This window comes from Dipodomys merriami, unplaced genomic scaffold (assembly GCF_024711535.1).
Source record: "Dipodomys merriami isolate MVZ:Mamm:240054 unplaced genomic scaffold, mDipMer1.0.p SCAF_1, whole genome shotgun sequence".
NCBI lineage: Eukaryota > Metazoa > Chordata > Mammalia > Rodentia > Heteromyidae > Dipodomys > Dipodomys merriami.
Window position 1 is genome coordinate 114801088 of NW_027202270.1, and position 19189 is coordinate 114820276.

General features: G+C 36.2%; 1 protein-coding gene across 2 annotated transcripts in view; it reads right to left on the reverse strand.

Moving 5' to 3' along the window:
* The window catches only part of Sos2 (SOS Ras/Rho guanine nucleotide exchange factor 2), a 75517-nt gene that overhangs the window by 27385 nt on the left and 28943 nt on the right, over positions 1–19189 (reverse strand). For both annotated transcript variants that reach the window (XM_070027780.1, XM_070027772.1), the window contains exons 6-12: positions 18852–18995; positions 15559–15669; positions 13663–13761; positions 7241–7368; positions 6086–6741; positions 5651–5732; positions 2479–2601 (exon numbers count right to left, since the gene is read on the reverse strand). In XM_070027780.1, coding sequence (XP_069883881.1) covers positions 2479–2601; positions 5651–5732; positions 6086–6741; positions 7241–7368; positions 13663–13761; positions 15559–15669; positions 18852–18995 — 1343 coding nt within the window. The remainder of the gene's footprint in view (positions 1–2478; positions 2602–5650; positions 5733–6085; positions 6742–7240; positions 7369–13662; positions 13762–15558; positions 15670–18851; positions 18996–19189) is intronic.

Consider the following 19189-nt stretch of genomic DNA (forward strand, 5'->3'; position numbering starts at 1 on the left):
ATCCACAAACATGGAGACAATATTTATGAAACATTTTTTTCTGGTAGGACTATTTTCTGAAATAAAAATATCTAGAACTCAACAACAGCAACAAGATCCCAACATAATCTTCAGAAAAGAATATAAATTGCCAAAATAAGACAACAAAAAATTCCTTAAATCATTAGTTATCCAGGAAATACAAATTAACCATGAGACCTACTATATAACCCACTATACACCTAACAGTATGATTGTAAAAATATGAAAACCGACATCACCAAACACTGGTGAGGAGATGAAGCAGCCAAACTCTTAAGCATTGATGGTGAGAATGCTTAAAAAAAGTTTTGGGGCTGGGAAGGTGACTCAGTGGTAGAGCACTTGCCTTGCATGCATGAGGCCCTGGGTTCGACTCCTCAGCACCACATAAGCAAAAAGAAAAAGAAAAAAGCCACAAGTGGCGCTGTGGCTCAAGTGGTAGAGCGCTAGCCTTGAGCTGAAGAGCTAAGGGACAGCACCCAGGCCCAGAGTTCAGGCCCCACGACCAGACCCCCCAAAAAAAATTTTTTTTGACAATTTCTTTTAAAACTAATCTTATGGCCAGGCACCAGTGGCCCATACCTGTAACCTAGCTACTCAGGAAGCTGAGATCTGAGGATCATGGTTCAAAGCCAGCCAGTGCAGGATAGTCTATGAGACTCTTACCTACCACCAAAAAGCTGGAAGTGAAGCTGGGCTCAAGTGGTAGAGCACTAGCCTTGAGCACAATACTCATCATGGACAGTACCGAAGCCCTGAGGAGTTCAAGCCCCAGGAATGGCACCAAAAAATAAGCCCAAACCTAATCTTATGACCTAGCAATTACATTCTGAGTTATTTACTGAAAATAATAGAAACAATATATTCACAAAAAACTCAAAATAAAACTCAAAGCTATATTCATAATTTTAACAATTGGTCAAGTTCCCATATATTCTTCGATGGGAAAAATGAATACAGAACCTTTGGTGTATTTATACAATGAAACACCACCTAAGTAATAAAAACAGAAAAAAAAAAAACACTGATAATGCAACATGGATGGATCTCAAAAGGATGTTGTTTTTTGTTTGTTTTTGCAAGACTGGGGTTTGAACTCAGGACCACATGCTTTCTATGGAGCTGCTCTATTGCTGAGCCACTCCTTTTTATTATTAGTAGTAATAAGTTTTTTTTAATTGTGAAAATGTTGAGCCACTCTTTCAGCCTTCAAAGGCATGTTGAATGAAAGGGGATAACACAAAACAATAAGAAGCTATTTATTTTGTGAAATTCTAAAATAGGCAAAACTAGTCTATGTAGCTTGAAATCAGCACAGTTGGGACAAAAATTGATTAGAAGGGACATAAAGGATCTTTCTAGGATATAGTAGCATTCTATACCTTAAAGAATTATAAAGATGCATATTTGTCAGGCCAGGCAGGAAAATCCATGAGATTCTTATCTCCAATTAACCAGCAAAAAGCCAGAAGTGGAGCTGTGGCTCAAATGGTAGATTGCAAGCCTTGGGTAAAGATCTAAGGGATAGTGACCAGGCCCTGACAAGCCCTACTACTGGCACCAAAAACAACAAAACAAAACAAAAACAAACTGCGTATTTGTTAAAATTAAAAGTACACTTCAGATGTATATATTTTACTATATATTTTTAAACAAATGAATAATAAATAATGAACTGCTGACATACAACTTGAAGTATTTAAGGAGAAGTGTACAGATAGGTGATACATGGATATGTGATAAAATACAATAGAATGTTAAGAATAGATACTTGTAGTGAGATTTATCGGTGTTCACCATTAAATTCACTTTTGCTCTACTTAAAAATGTCATAAATAAAATATCAAAGATTACATTGAATTTTGCTAAAAATTCTTCAATACAGAACAGGCTCAACAACTAGGCTTATATACCAAGATCATCTTCAACTGCACCCAATCTATCTGGCTAATATCATCTCACTACTACTTTTAATCTAATATCTGTTTCCTCTAAGGCCAATTTCTTTACCTATTTTACCTCAGTCACACCTCTGTCTCTTTTTTTTTTCTCTTCCCTCTCTCCTCATTTCTCTCCTCACAGTCCTGGGGCTTGAACTCAGAGCCTTAGGCTTGCTCATCAGATACTCTACCATATGAGTCACATTCACAGCCCTGCTCTCTACAGTAGGCAACTGATTAAGAATTTTGCAGTTTTTACTTACAATAAATAGGTATCCAAGAGTGTGTGTGAGCATCTTTACGTGTTAGAGACAAATGATGCAAACACAGCATATTTAAATAATGAAATTTTTTGAAAAGGTATTTATTTAAAATAAGCTTCTCAAAAAAGAAATATAGAAATTTACCTAATATAAAGTTAATTACAATACCACAATTTAAATAAGGGCAAAGAAAGTTTGTGTTAACCGATACTGAAAATTGAATAGCACATAAAAATATAATACTCAGGTCAAACCTAAGTTGTACTGGTTGAACATATTCCTTGCGAAATCTTTTAAGGTCTGCACTGATTGGCTGCTCCCCTTTCTCTATTGCCAATTTGTCTGCTTCAGTAGGTTCTGGCTCTGGAATCTCAAATCTAAGAATAAAATCAAAAGGAGAGAAAATTATTCACATATAATGATCTCAAATGCAATAGGAAAAATACTAAGCAGTTATCTTTTCTATCATTCCATAAAAAGTATACTGTTCGGCACCTGCTTAAGGAATTGTATACTACAAAACTTACAATTCAGCTACAGAGAATTAAGGTTTTGTACTCTTTTATTTTTGATAAAATAAAACCCTTGATGAGGGGCTGGGAAGGTGGCTCAGTGGTAGAGTGCTTGCCTTGTATGCATGAGGCCCTGGGTTCGATTCCTCAGCACCATATAAGCAGAAAAAAAGCCAGAAGTGGTGCTGTGGCTCAAGTGGTACAGTGCTAGCTTTGAGCTGAAGAGCTGAGGGACAGCGCCCAGGCCCAAAGTTCAGACCCCACTGGCCAAAAAAAAAAACAAAAAAAAAACCCAAAAACCTTGATAAAACCCTTTTTGAGGGTTTCATATTTAAAATGTTCCTATAATGTGTCATTCTGGATTAAACATGGGAGCCTTAATGACAGAGAATTTTGACATTCAAAGTTTTTATTGTCCTATAATATTTTTATTTCAAAATACAAACAACTTTGAAATTAAAAAAGAGTATCATAACTAGCACTGATCAACATAAGAAAAAGTCCAGGGAAAAGAACCAATGCAATAATCCACAAAGGATGTAACATCTTTAAAGAACATGAAAAGACAATTTTTTAAAAAATATTAAAGAAAAGGCTTATCTATCCTTAACATTTTATTAAAATAAAGGTACACTAATAAGTTTCTTAAATAAATGAACAGCATTTAAAAAACAGGAGGCACAAGGGTGAATAAATGCAGCAGTGGTACTCACTGGACAGTATGCTGAACATGATATGTACAACTTGTGACAAGAGTAAAAGCTGGGAAAGGGAGGGAAGGAATAATATTGTCCAAAAGAAATGTACTCTCATTACATGACTTAACCCTTCTGTATATCACATACGTTTGTTTGTTTGTTTTATTTATTTGTAGGTTGTGGGACTTGAACTCAGGGCCTAGGCACTGTTCCTGATCTTTTTTGCTGAAGGCTAGAATTCTACCACTTTGAGCCACAGCTCTACTTCTGGTTTTCTAGTGATTAATTGGAGATAAGTCTTACAGACTTTCTTGTTTGGCCTGGCTTTGAACTGTAATCCTTAGTTATTAGCCTCCTAAGTAGCTAGGATTACAGGTGTGAGCTACTGGTGCCTGGCTTGTATATCATATATCATCTTTAAAACAACAATGGAAAAATAAAACAGGAGACACAACTGAAATTTTTAATAGTATTTAAAGGATGTACCAATGTGGAAAAGGTAAAAAAAAAATGTTAAAAACACAAAGCCTTGCCCATAGGAAATGGGGCTAAAATATAAGTCTAACAAATGTGTTTTCCTTGTTTCGGAGACAGCAGATGTTTGTAACACATTATACTGACTTAATCTAGTAAATTTAATCTCCTAGAAAAACATAGTGATAGAGGTGAAGATAAAATTCTAGCCAGGCACATTGATGGCTCACATATGCAACCCTAGCTATTTAGGAGGCTGAGATCTGAAGATGCCAAATCAAAGTTAGCCAGGTCAAGTGACTCATCTCCAATTAACTATCAAAAAAGTGAGCAGCAGAGCTCTGTTCAAGTGGTAGAACACTAGCTTTGAGCATAAAAACTCAGGAACAGCACCCAGGCCCTCAGTTCAAGATCCAGTACAAGTGCAACAACGTGCGCGCACGCGAACACACACACACACACACACACACACACACACACACACACACACACACACACACACACACACACACACACACACACACACACACACACACACACACACACACACACACACACACACTCAAGATAAATTCTAGTAAGTTTTCAAATGTAAAACATGAATCATTTTGGACACTTGATTCTGTATTTTAGATTATAAAGCACTTAAAATACTAGTAATTTTAATATTTAAAAAACACTAGATTTTTTTCTATTTAAAAATTGTTTTAAAGGGGGCTGGGAAGGTGGCTCAGTGGTAGAGGGCTTGCCTTGCATGCATGAGGCCCTGGGTTCGACTCCTCAGCACCACATAAGCAAAAAGAAAAAAGCCGGAAGTGGCACTGTGGCTCTAATGGTAGAGCGCTAGCCTTGAGCTGAAGGACAGCGCCCAGGCCCAGAGTTCAGGCCCCACGACCGGACCCCCCAAAAAAAATTGTTTTAAAGGAACTGTTCATTTTTTTAGAATTAATAAGTGATTCTCATAAATAAGAATCCTTGACTGGGAATGTGGCTTAGTGGTAGAGTGCCTGCCTAGCACACATGAAGCACTGGGTTTGATTCCTCAGCACCACATAAACAGATAATGCTGGAAATGGTACTGTGGCTCAAGTGGTAGAGTGTTAGCTTGAGCAAAAGAAGCTCAGGGATAGTACTCAGGCCCTGAGTTCAAACACAAGTTGGTAATTATTGAAGTTGAGTGATGAATAGTTTTATTATATTCTTCTATCTACTCTTCATTACAAAACTTTTGAAATTTTCCATAATAGGTTTCAAAAGTTCCATAACCAGACTTAAAAGTGGAAAGCTAGGGGCTGGGAATATGGCTGAATGGTGGAGTGCTTGCCTAGCATGCATGAATGAATGAATCCCTGGGTTTGATTCCTCAATGCCACGTAAACAGAAAGAGCTAGAAGTAGTGCTGTGGCTCAAGTGGTAGAGTGCTAGCCTTAAGCAAAAGAAGCACAGGGACAGTGCCCAGGCTCTGAGTTCAAGCCCCAGGAGTGGCCAAAAAAAGTTCATGCCACCTTTGAAAAGAGCTAAGCAAATTTTACTAAAACACACAATTTTTACCTCTAAATTGAGTCTGACTACCACTTAAAATACAGCTAGGGGGTAAAAAGAACAGCAATTCTGCTAATGTTAATGCCAAATAAATCATGCTCAATAATGGAATGTATACTAGGTACTAGGTACTTTGCAAGGTATAAAGCAGTTAGCTTTCCACAAAATGTTAATAGAAGCAAAATACATGTTTTTCTTACCGTTCAATCAGCAAATTTAGCAACTCCTGTGGTTTACAAAATGAACGATACGTAGTAAGAAAAGTCCGAACAAAATTGGGATCTGAAAAAGTAGAGTACAGTATAGATTTCATGTTCAATTTATTCAGTTTAATTAATTCAAGCTACCATATTTTTCCTCTTTGCCTTTTTAATTTGGCTCCACTGTGGCTTTTCCTGTAAACTGTGGCATTTCTTGATAAATGAGGATTGTTTTCAAATTCACAAATATGCATATTTTATGATCACTTAAATGAAATAAATAACAATATCACATTTTAGAAACATTTAATTAGTTATTTAATCCTTGTGATTTTTGTAGTACTTTATATTTTGGAGGCAATCCATTTTTTGACATCCTTTAAAAGCATTTCATTCCTCGACCCCAGGTTAGCACCTGTAATGAGTTTCACATACCGGCATACATATGATACGTTAACCTTTCAATTAATTTCACCACAGTTCCTCCTTTAATAATGGGGATTCCACTTCTACTTTGCAAGTTGTCTTCAAAAACAATGTTTTCCTCTGAGTCTTTTACCACAAAATGATATACTTCTGGGCTTGGTAATCTTAGTGGTTGCTCATTTTCTTCTTTCAGTAATACTGAATCAAGCATTCGATCTAGAGTACTACGATAATGAAGAGAAATAAGGGCTGCCATCCAATTATTTTTCTCTTCAGCAGACTTAGCAGCAAATATTATGCTGTTTTCATCTTTGGATACTAATTCAAAAGCATGTTTGCATTCACAAGTATCTTCTTTATCACAGATTTGTGTTTTTCTCATGACAAACTTTTCTTTTAATCTGTATTCTGCACTACTATAACCTGGAAGCCGGGTTTGGCAATGATTAGGTTTACAGCTGATCATTAAGCCATCAAAGAGGAAAATGTGCCGTTCATGTTTTGCACCAACTCTAGTCAATGGTCCTTCCATTATAAATTCATTACAACACTGTCCAATATCTTTGCCTTCCCATCCATCTATGTTTTTCTGAATTTCATTCATTTTTTTGATAGCTAGATGCTTGCTTCTTAATTGACGATTATAAAAAGGGCAAACAGGATCCCTGAAGGGGGAAAAAGGGAGAAAAAGAAGATAAATGTAGTTTAGTCAATGATTAAGTAAGCCTAACTGCTTAAACTTGTCAAGTGATAAAAGTACTAAATTGGGTTAGGGAGATGTAGCAGTGATAGAGTATATGTTTAGTATGTGTGCAACCAATTATTAGATTTTATATACAACATTTATTTTCTTCTAATCTTGCTACTGAATAATAAATGTCCCAATTTCATTACTGTAAAATAAAAGTAGTGTAAGCTCTAGAATTCCTACTGCTGTAAAAGTAAAATTATAAAGAATCTTAAATACATTTGTAGATTTATTAAGTATACCTTAACATTATGGCAAAATTAATCTTTAAACTATCCTCCCCCCTAAAAAAAATTGAAGAAAAAATGCTGCACCCAAGAATGCAACTGCCACTATAGATTACTTTTATAGAAAATCAGACCTCAGATACAAAAAAGTATTCAAAAGTATTCATATTTTCAATAAATTGGAATTACCCAGGTCGACGTCTAGGTGAATATTGCTTGTAAATTCGGTCCATACTACCCTGGAGATTCATAAGAGCTGTAATAGCTTGATTCAAACATTCTCTGTCTTCTTCCTCTTCACTACATGCTTTCAATTGCTAAGACAAAAAGAAATAAACTTAAAATACATTGTTAAGATTCTTCCTTGAACTTTCTCATAGAGAAAGTAGCAATACATACTAAAAACTTCAAATTAATTTTAAATGTATTGAATAACAACTATTTTATGTAATTAAGTATACCTTTTGACCTCTCAAACCAATGCTACAAATACAATGCAAAATACTGTTAACATAGTAAGCAGTTTAAAAAAAGCAACTGTAAAAACTATTGAGACAGCCAGGTGCTGCTCATGCCTGGAATCCTTGCTACTCAGGAGGCTGAGATTTGAGGATGATGGTTCAAAGCCAGCCTGGGAGGAAAGGCCATGAGACTCTTATCCCCAATAAACCACCAGAAAACCAGCAGTGGTGATGTGACTCAAGTGATAGAGCCTCTTGCCTTGAGCTGAAGAGCTGAGGGACAGCACCCAGGCCCAGAGTTCAAGCCCCACACTGACCCAAAAAAAAAAAAAATTGTTGAGACACTTGTCAGACATATAAAAATGTTTAAAGTATCTATCCCAAAAAGCCTACAGTTGTTTTTATTCAGTAATAACATAAATACAGAAAAAAACACTTACATTTTAATGATTGGAAAAGTTTATAAAATAGAGTTAAGTGTAGGAAGAAAGGCTTCAATGTATTATTAACTTGTCTGCAAACAGAATCTACAAAGTATTCCACTAAAGTTTTTGCAATATTAAAATTCAACCATTCTAGCAAATATCAAGAACCCTGGGAGCTAATAAACCTTAGATCATGGTTCAAAGCCAGCCTTAGGCAGGAACGTCTGTGAGACTCTTATCTCCAATTAACCAGCAGAAAACAGGAAGTGGCATTGTGGCTCAACTGGTAGAGTATGCTAGCCTTGAGCTGAAGAGCTGATGGACAGCACCCAGGCCGAGTTCAAGCCCCATGACTGACAAAAAAATAAAATAAAGTTTTAAAAAATTGATTTGTTAATCCCTCAAATTTTGGCTTTATTTCATTTGTCCAAAAATTTCTCTTACATTGCTCAGAGGGGAAGAAAATTCACCTTATAATAATAAATAATTCACATTAGGTAATATGCTCTGTCTGAAGCCTTTTTTGAAAGCATGACAAATTTTCAAAAAATAAAAAATAAATGAAAATTTAGAAAATTTTACTGATTATCTGTCTCAAGCCTTCTGATGAGCTCAGAGTAAAATACTGCTTTTGGGGGGTTTTTTGGTTTTTTTTTTTTTGGGGGGGGGGTCCGGTCCTGGGGCCTGAACTCTGGGTCTGGGTGCTGTCCCTCAGCTCTTTAGCTCAAGGTGAGCATTCTACCACTTAAGACACAGCGCCACTTCCGGCTTTTTTCTTTTTGCTGTGGTGCTGAGGAATTGAACCCAGGACCTCAGGCATGCAAGGCAAGAGCTCTACCATTGAGCCACCTTCCCAGCCCCTGTATATTTTTTATAAATATACATTTACATAAAATTATGGAAAAGTATCACTTCAGAAAAAGTTTTAAGTAAATCTATTTATTTTGTCAGTTGTGAGGCTTAACTCAGGGCCTGGGCACTGTCAACTTCATTATCTTTAACTTAACTAGAAATTCTGTGATAAGTTTAAATTTTCCTATATTCCAAGAACAATCTCAAAGACATTGATCAATGGTTTCACTTCTTTCACAAGAAATTAGGTAGATATTGTTTGAGAACTTGGAAGCCATTTGATTTTTTTTTTGGGGGGGGGGTCCGGTCGTGGGGCCTGAACGCTGGGCCTGGGCGCTGTCCCTCAGCTCTTCAGCTCAAGGCTAGCGCTCTACCACTTGAGCCACAGCGCCACTTCCGGCTTTTTTCTTTTTGCTTATGTGGTGCTGAGGAATCGAACCCAGGGCCTCGAGCATGCAAGGCAAGTGCTCTACCACTGAGCCACCTTCCCAGCCTGATTTTTTTTTTTAAGATAAGAATGTGGTTTAGTGGTAGAGTGTGCTTGCCTAGCATGTATGAAGTCCTATGTTTGATTCCTCAGTACCACATATATAGAAAAAGCTAGAAGTGGCTCTGTGGTCTAAGTGGTAGGGTGCTAGCCTTTAGCAAAAGCAGCTCAGGGACAGTGTCCAGGCCTTGAGTTCAAGCCCCAGGACTGGCAAACAAACAACAATAAAAAAAAAAAAAGATTACTAATGAAAATTAGGACTTTCATTAGAAGTAATACCCTATTTTGGAATTAAGATATAAAACACAGAAAAAAGGACTGGGAATGTGGCTTAGTGGTAGAGTGCTTGCCTAGCATGCATGAAGCCCTGGGCTTGATTCCTCAGTACCACATAAACAGAAAAAGCCACAAGTGGTGCTGTGGCTCAAGTGGTAGATTCCTAGCTTTAAGCAAAAGAATCTCAGGGGCAGTGCCCAGGCCCTGAATTCAAGACCCAGGATAGGCAAAAACAAAAAACAAAAAAAACTAATGCTATTTCATTTTGAAATATTAATGTATCTTTCCCAATAAACCACATTACAGTTATTAATTCTGTCTTCCTGTTCTACTTTAAACTACGTGAAGAACTTTGGAGATAATGAATCTTGATCCTTGTTTTTCTTCTTTTGTACCAGCAATAGGGGGAGGGTTGAACTCATGGTCTTGTGCTCTCTTAGTTTGCTTGTTCTCAAGTAGCACTCTACCACATGAACCACATTTCCAGCCTAACTTTTTGTTGATTAATTGGAGATGGAGTTTCAAAGACTATTCTTCTGGGGGTAGCTTCAAACCTCAATTCTCCATGAGTAGCAAGGACTACATGCCCAGATAGTTAGAACAGTAAAAGAATATTACTTGGCTTTAGATAAATCAGTTGTGAAGTACAGAGTTCTTTAATAAACTGATTAATAAATCAGTTCTGAAGCATGAGATATGTCCTTAGTAAGAAAGGATACACATACATTTTAATATAAAAATTATATTATAAAATTACTTATAAATTAGAAAGTATTTGTCTTTTTTCTGTTCTACAAAGTCTAGAGTATATGAAAATCTAAAAATCATCTTTTATATAAGAAAAATTATTTGTAAAAATGTACCTAAAATGTATCTGATTGAAAAATGAGAAAAGAGTGATGTGATCAGCCCTAGGTAGGTACTTAAATTTGAAAAAAAAAAAGAAATATCTACAAAATAAAATGAACTATAAAATACTGCTGAGTAACAGTAATCCAACAATATACCTTAAAATAATTTTAGGCAAAACTCTAACTTCTTGTTATATAGTTGGTTTTCTGTCTTTACCATAAATCTAGTATTGGGAAAACAATTCAAATATTTACCTGTGAGCGGGGAAGGTAGCTTAATGGTAGACTGGGAGCTAGCATGAAGGAAGCCCTGGATTTGATTCCTCGGTACCACATAAACAGAAAAAGCTGAAAGTGACACTGTGATTTAAGTGGTACATTGCTAGCCTTGAGCAAAGCAGCTCAGGCACAGTACCCAGGCCCTGAGTTCAAGCCCCAGGATTGTGTGTGTGTGTGTGTGTGTGTGTGTGTGTGTGTGTGTGTGTGTGTGTGTGTGTGTGTGTGTCTGTGTGTGTCTGTGTGTGTGTGTGTCTGTGTGTGTGTGTGTCTGTGTGTGTCTGTGTGTGTGTGTGTGTGTGTGTGTGTGTGTGTGTGTGTGTGTGTGTGTGTGTAAGTTCATAAATAAATCTTCCTTGTTTTAATTCTCTGTAAGTTATATTTTAAAGCAGTGGCTTAAAACTGTTGCAAGAAAGTGGTGCTGTGGCTCAAGAGGTAGAGTGCTTACCTTGAGCAAAAGAAGCTCAGGATCAGTGCCCAGACCCTGAGTTCAAGCCCCAGGACTGGCAAAAAAAAAAAAAGTATTTTACATTGGAATCATACTCAGGATTGGTGTGTTTATATTCTAATTTAGGAAATAAGTCAAGCAATTTTCCAAAGTGGGTTTTACAGTTTACACTATCACCAAAATGTAGGAAAGTTGATGTCTTTTATGCATATTTTCAGACTAGGAAAGTTGATGCCTTTTTATGCATATTTTCAGACTTTTAAATTTCTGTCATCTGGCATGAATGGTATTTTGTAGTTTTAGTTTGTATTTCTCTGATTACTAATAAATTTGAATATATGTTTAATGGCCTTTTTGGTAATTCTTTTGTAAAGTTTTTCAAATCTTTTGTCATTTTAAGTCTCTTCTGTGGCTTATCCTTTCTATTATTCTATTTGTTTTTGTTGCAGAAAGAGTCTGAAGCTTATAGCTTCATTGATCTGAAGTGTGGATTCTGTTACTCATTCTTTGTTTAAAACAATTAGAAATAAGCATGGTTGTCTCTAGACTAGCATTAGAACTGATCAATGAGCACTTCTCATTTCTTTGATCATTAAAAGGCATGAATAGTTACCAACTAAAGCATGTAAAAGATGTAGGATTTCCCTACATCACTGCTCAGATTTTCACTAACTAAAGGTAACATTTGAAACATTTTCCTGTTTCTCTTTTTAAGTACAATTCTAATATATCTTACTCAGTAAAATTTTATTCAATCTTTTTATTGCTCTTCAGAAATAAAGTAAATTTATCCTTGGTTATTTTGTACCTTTCCTCTAGGATACCAACAAATTGTTGGTATCTAGTTAAGACTTTGTCCATTTATTCAATTGGTAATAATAAAATTAATGTCAGAAAAAGTCTATGCATATCTTGTAGGCATCTAAGCAAAGAATTCATTTGGTGATTTCCAATAAACACTACCTCAAGAATAATTTTTTGTAGAGTCTTATTACATGTATGATGCTGGAGCTTATTAAATTTCCTACCCAAATAGAACAATCTGACTTTATGTGTATTATTCTCAAGAGAGACTAATGAGTCCATAAACAGCTCATAAAAAGGATGATAGGACTCACATGAATAATATATAAACACCAACTGGCATGTACTTGGATTCTTGGTAATATTTTTAGATGTCAGTATCTTCTTAGAAGCCCTATCATTAGTCTTATATTGTACATATTTACCAACATCAATTAAGATGGTCTAATTCATATTTCAACTCCCACCTGTACACTTTTATGTACAACGAAATGTAAATATCTGAGCTGTGCTGAAGAATCCTCAGTAAGTCTGAGATTTCAAATTTATTTTTTTATTTGTTTTGGTCTGGTTGTGGGACCTGAACTCTGGGCCTGGGAGCTGTCCCTCGGTTCTTCAGCTCAAGGCTAGCGTTCTACCACTTGAGCCACAGCACCACTTCTGGCTTTTTTCTTTTTGCTTATGTGGTGCTGAGGAGTCGAACTCAGGGCCTCATGCATGCAAGGCAAGCGCTCTACCACTGAGCCACCTTCCTACTCCTCAAATATATTTTTTACAGAGTAACTTTAAATATCAAAATGGTGCCTAAATTCTTAACCTGACATGTAAAAGTCAACGATATGGCTAAATGAACACTTCTAGTATCAAACCTCTACTTTTTGGGGAAAAATTAGCTCTGAGATTCTCTTCTACAATTGTCCCCAGCAGCAGTGACATGAGGCTTTTGCCAGGAAAGGTCGAGTCTCTGTGAGAGTGAGCACAGTTTTCCACAGTTATAGCAAACAGGTGAAAGGTCACAAGCACAACTCATTAGTAAGGCAGATATTTGGGAACTGTGTCTTTTTCTCTTCTTTTTTTGAAATGAGTTGTACAATGGGGTTGCAATTCCATGTCAGGTTTTGAGTACAATGCTTCTTGTCACCCCATGTATATATACATGTATCTATGCATACACCTATATGTATGTATAGATACATATATCTATATATACACATATGTGTATGTATATATACATATATACATGGGTATATATAATTACATATGTGTGTATGTATACATACAATATATTTGTGGTATAAGGGATCAACCCAGGGTCCCTCCATGCTAGAAAAGCAGTTCATAAGTCATAAGGTATTTTTAAGTCATATTTTATTGTTCTGAATAAAAAGTATTTATAATAATATGATTGAGTCAAAAACTAGGTTTTAAGCCAGGCACTGGTAACTCACATCTATAATCCTAGCTACTTAGGAACCATGATCTGAGGATCATGGTTCAAAGCCAACCTAGGCAGGAAAGTCCATGAGACTCTAATCTCCAATTAGCCCCCAGCAAACTAGAAGTGGTGCTGTGGCTCAAGTGTTAGAGCACTAGCCTTGAGCACAAAGCCCAGGGACAGCACCCAGACCCTGAGTTCAAGCCCCACAACTAAAGGAAAAAAAAAACAAAAACAACAAGGTATTTTAGGCCTCAGAATTCAAGTACTTTTGTCTTACAAAGCCTTTACTTTACCTTGAGCAATTCAAAATAATGCCAACAATGATACACTGGCACCAACATAAGTCGTGGAAGAACATAACGAACTGCCTCCTTAAAGCCATCAGCAATAGACTGAAATGTAAAAAGATGACATAATATAAGGTCTGATGCCATGGACACAGAACTAAAGTACCTAGCAAAAGTAGCTTTTAAAAATACAAGACAGAGTAAAACCACAATAGGAAGCACTTCTTAAACTGAAATTGAAGTCTATGTCAGAATTTTCCCCTTTCTTTCCACATTTAAGTTTTAGATAAGTATGTACATTTTCTCGTATCTTAGATGACTAAATAATTTTCACATAGACTTCTACAGTTTTTCTACAAAAAATTTAGGCTGCTACATACTCTAAAGGAACTTTGAATAACTATTTATTTTGCTGTACTTTTTTGTGTTGCCATCAAAAATATTTTAAGTGTACCCAGATTATATGATTATAAATCCCATTCAAGAGGCTGAATGTTCTAGGTTTAAAGATTTACAAAGGATGTCTCCACGAATGTTTTATACTGCAAATGTGACTCAAATATAGTTCATTAATGAATGGATGTTTCACATTTAGATTATGTATAAAAAGTGTTTGTTATGGCCGTACCAGTGGCTACTTAGAGGCTGAGATCTGAGGATCATGGTTTGAACAGCCTGGGCAAGAAATTCCATGAGGCTCTTATCTCCAATAAAAGTCAGAAGTGGTGCTGTGGCTCCATTGGTAAAGCACTAGCCTTGAGCACAGAGAGACTCAGGGACAGAGCCCAGGCCTTGAGTTCAAGCCCCAGGACTTGGGGGATGGGGGAGAATGCTTGTTATAGAACAACTGACAAATCCAATCTCCACAGACAAAAAGATCATATTTACTTGTCAGGAAGCTTGCCTTCATTCTTTAATTCAAATAAATAAATACACTAATGTCATGGTCTAAGGAATCAAGTATACAGAAGACCTTAGAACTTTTTCTATCATAACATATCCAGATATAATAACTTTACAAATCACCTTACACTCTTCTTTTGAATTACTTTGTACTCAAGGAATTCTCAGGAGTAATATTTTTGTTTTTTTATTATTTTTAATATTTTTGTTTTCACACCTTAAATTTGTATATAAAAGAACATTCAATTTGGCAAGGAGTAATATGTGAATGAGGTTGGAAAAGAAAATGCAAAATGGGCATACATGTAAGAATGGGAAAAATATGAAAATACCTGACTACAATGTGAAAAATATAAAAATGTAGTAGCTATAGTGAAGTCAGGTTTATTTGTGTATTTTAGAACAGTACTCCTATGCTGAGAGGAAAGAGTCAATCTAGATGCCGAAATCTACACAGTTAGTAAGTGCTCATATATCACCTATACTAATGGAATCTTTGTTTTGCAAGTGGGGACAAAATTACAAAAATTGTATTTGTCTCTCACTATTTGTTTTCATTTTACCAAACTGCCTTACAGAGCTAAGTAATCTGCATACTCCCCCTCAATATATTATCTTCTTTAAACTATTAGTCTGTTAGAGAAGTAACTGTGTATATAGGAGCCTATTCTCAACTTTTTATAATTTTTCCACATCTTCCTCCTATAAATGACATTGAGGTAGCTCTTCAAATTCATATCTATATCTTTAATATGCCAGATTCTTTCGGTTATGCAGTATTTGTGATATTGTACATTAAGAATAGATCAAAAGAAATCACAGAAAACAGAAGACAATCTAAAATAGGGTTAGAATTACTAGAACTTAAAGAATTGATAAACTATTTTCTCACTTGCTTTATAGAAGAATGCTAGAATTAAAGACACTTAAATAATCATAGAATATTTCTTTACTTGTTTTATTACATCTTTTTTTTAAAGCACATTGAATTGAAGTTACCTGAAAGTGTAAAGCAACTGCAGGCTTAGCCATCAACTTACTGAAGTGCTCATTAAACTCAGGTGAAAGAATGTCCTGTGATAATGTCTCATATGGATCAAATGCTTGTTCCTATTTTTAAAAAGTTGAAAATGTGTTAGGCTAAAAAAAAATCTTTTCTAATAATATGACAGATTATTTAATAACAATTTTTATTCAAGTCCTCAACTAGGTTTTATCACTTTTTGTTCTCTGTTTTTCAGAGACAAATAATAATTAGGGCTGCAACTGAAAAATTTTAAAAATGGAAGGCATAGACTTTGAACAAAAGACATGAGATAACAAGTCATAGCCAGGTACAGTTCAAGCCTATAATCCTAGCTAGTTGGGAGGTAGAAATTGGCGTTTTCTCAGTTCAAGGCCCGCTCAGACAATAAAGTTTCTGAGATTCCAGCTAAACCAATGTTTGAGTACGATGACATGTGCCTGTAATCAAAGCAACACACGAAGTACAGGAGATAACAGTCCAGGTCGGTCTGGACATAGACAAAGAATCTGTTCTAAAAATAACCAATTCAGAGTCAGGTACCAGTAGCTAACACTTGTAATCCTACTTAATCAGGATGTTGAGATCTAAAGACCATGGTTTGAAGGAATAAAAGTCCACAAGAGTCTATCTTTAATTAGCTGGTAAAAAAAATGGACTGGAAGCATCAAAATATACTGTAGAGCATCAAAATATACAAGAAGTCACAAACTAATATGATATTATAATATAAAAATATTAAGAACTAAGGCTGGCTGGATATGGTGGTGCACTCTGTAATCCCAGCATCTGGAAGGTTAAACCAAGATTTTGTGAATGTCAGGTAGTAACAAAATGGACATAATGAAAGTGATCTGTATTTTCAGAAAAACATAAGCAGAGATGATTAAATTAGGTATTTTTTTATTGTGAAAATACCGTACATACAGAGGGGTTACAATTACATGGGCAAGATAATGAGTACATTTCTTATCAAGCATTGTTGCCTCCTCCTTTGTTTCCCCTTCCCATCCCTTCCCTTCTCCCCCCTCCCCCCACTCCCCTTATACTCCCCCTCCGCCAAAGTTGTAACGTTTGTTTTTCGACATAACGATTTGTACATCTCATTGTTGCAATGGGTCCACCTGTATCCCTATTTAAACGATTTGTTTTTTCCCTTCCCCTCCACAAATTATACTAACATCAAATACAGTGAAAGCAGGGGTTATACCGTGGGGGGTGGGGGGGAGGTATTTGTTTTTAATATGTCAAGCCTAAAGACAGCACTTACACAGCTCTGCTTTTTATTTTTCGGGGGGGGGGGGGTTGGTCCTGAGGCTTGAACTCTGGGCTTAGCCGCTGTCCCTGAGCTCTTCAGCTCAAGGCAAGTGCTCTACCCCTCGAGCCACAGCACCACTTCCAGTTTTCTAGTGGTTTACTGGAGATAAGAGTTTCATGGACTTTCCTGCCCAGTCTGGCTTTGAACTGCAATCCTCAGATCTCAGCCTCCTGAGTAACTAGGATTACAGGTGCCTGGCTACACAGCTCTGCTTTTTAAGGGAAAAAAAAAATTGCTAATGAGTATGTAAAGATGGTTAATACTATTATTTGAAAACTCAAAACAAAATTAAGTAAGAATTATGCCAAGTGTGGTGAATCACTTGCAATATTAGCCACTTGGGAGGCTAAAATTGGTAAGACTACAGTTTGAGGTTAGCTCAGATAAAACAGTTCATGAGATCCTATATTAATTCATAAAAAGCTGGGGGCTAGAGGCATGGCTTATGTGATAGAGTACCTGCCTAGCAAATAAAGGGCTCTAAATTCAAACCCTAGCACTGAAAGAAAAACAAAAACAAAACAAAACAGAAAAACACTGGGCACAGTGTCATCCCAGACTGCCTTGGACAAAAAAAAAAAACAAAAAACACAAAAACCTTATTCAAAAATAATTAAAAAGGGCAGCTGGATGGCTCAAGAAAGTAGAAGACTTACCTGCCTAGAAAGCATAAGCCTCTGAGTTCAAACCCCAGTTAACACCAAAATAATAATAACAATAACAATAATAATAATGACTGCATTTATTTATTTATTTAGCCAGCCCTAGGGCTTGAACTCAGAGCCTGAGCACTGTCCCTGAACTTCTTTTGCTCAAGGCTAGTACTCTACCACTTGAACCACAGAACCACTCTGGCTTTTTCTGTTTATATGGTACTGAGGAATGGAACCCAGGGCTTCATGCATTCTAGGCAAGCACTCTACCACTAAACCACATTCCCAGCCCCTAATAATGACTGTCTAAATAATTATAAGGATGACACACAGTTGGAAATTTTTTTTCTCATTAAACTTGCAAAAATGAGTGGGATAATACTCAGAATCAGTGAAGAAACAGAACTTGAATACATTGGAAAGTATCTGATGTAAATTTGGAAAAATGTTTTAAAGTTCTAAAACTGTACTTAATCTCTATCCTAAAATCCTAAAAATCATTAGATTATAAAGACACAGTAAAAAAAAAATGTGTCTATTGTAGTGTTGGAGGGTGACCTACCATCTAATGGATAACAGTATTGTTCATATTTAAAAACTGTAAGCTGGGTAGGGTGGCTCATGCCTATAATCGTAACAACTTGGGAAGCAAGATAGGAGAATCACAGTTCAAAGCAGCTCTGGTAAAAGTTAGCAAGATTCTATCTCAAGAACAAGCTAAGGGGCTGGGAGGTGGCTCAGTGGTAGAGTGCTTGCCTTGCATGCCTGAGGTCCTGGGTTTGATTCCTCAGCACCACCTAAGCAGAAAAAAGCCAGAAGTGGCGCTATGGCTCAAGTGGTAGAATGCCAGCCTAGAGCTGAAGAGCTGAGGGACAGCATCCAGGCCCAGAGTTCAAGCCCCACAACCAAAAAAAGAAGCGTGGCTGGGGTGGAAAGGCACACCCAGATATATATAAAGCCTGAAGTGAAACAAGGTATGCCTAATCTAGGCATTAGCTTGGGTTTAGCAGAAGTCTCTTTAAATGAAAATGTTACTAGCTGAACTCTGTAATCCTTGGGAGACTGAGGACAGGAGGATTGGGTGTTAAGGCCAGTCAACAGAGATCCTATTTCAAAAATAAATCAATAACACAGAAAAAAAGTGTCACTAAAAATATAAGCAGTGTAATTTAAGCTTAAGTTAAAATTTAAGTATTTTTAACAATAGCCAGCAGTTTCTTCTAGTTTTTCACAAAGAATACCTTACTAAATTTCTTAATATAGGAATTAGACATTTAAAGTAATTTTACAAACTTACCTCTGCTAAATCTTCAAAGCAGCTGCCAGCTAAGGGATGAGGACTACTTTCATCAGTCATTTCAACAGTGTCTTCAATCAAACCTAAAAGTTTCACAGTCAATTCATGTATATCTGAAATGTTACTGAAAATCCTTTCAATGTCCTGAAAAAGAAACAGAAAAGTAAAGGCATTTAAGGTTGAGCATTGCATCCACAAATTACTAAATAAAAATAGAAAGTAAGTGTTATGGATGCATTATCAACCAATCTCATAGATTTGAAGGAATAGTGAAATCTCCTGGGTTATAGACCATAAACATACTAGAAAAATATAAACTCTACATAGCTTTCTTTCAT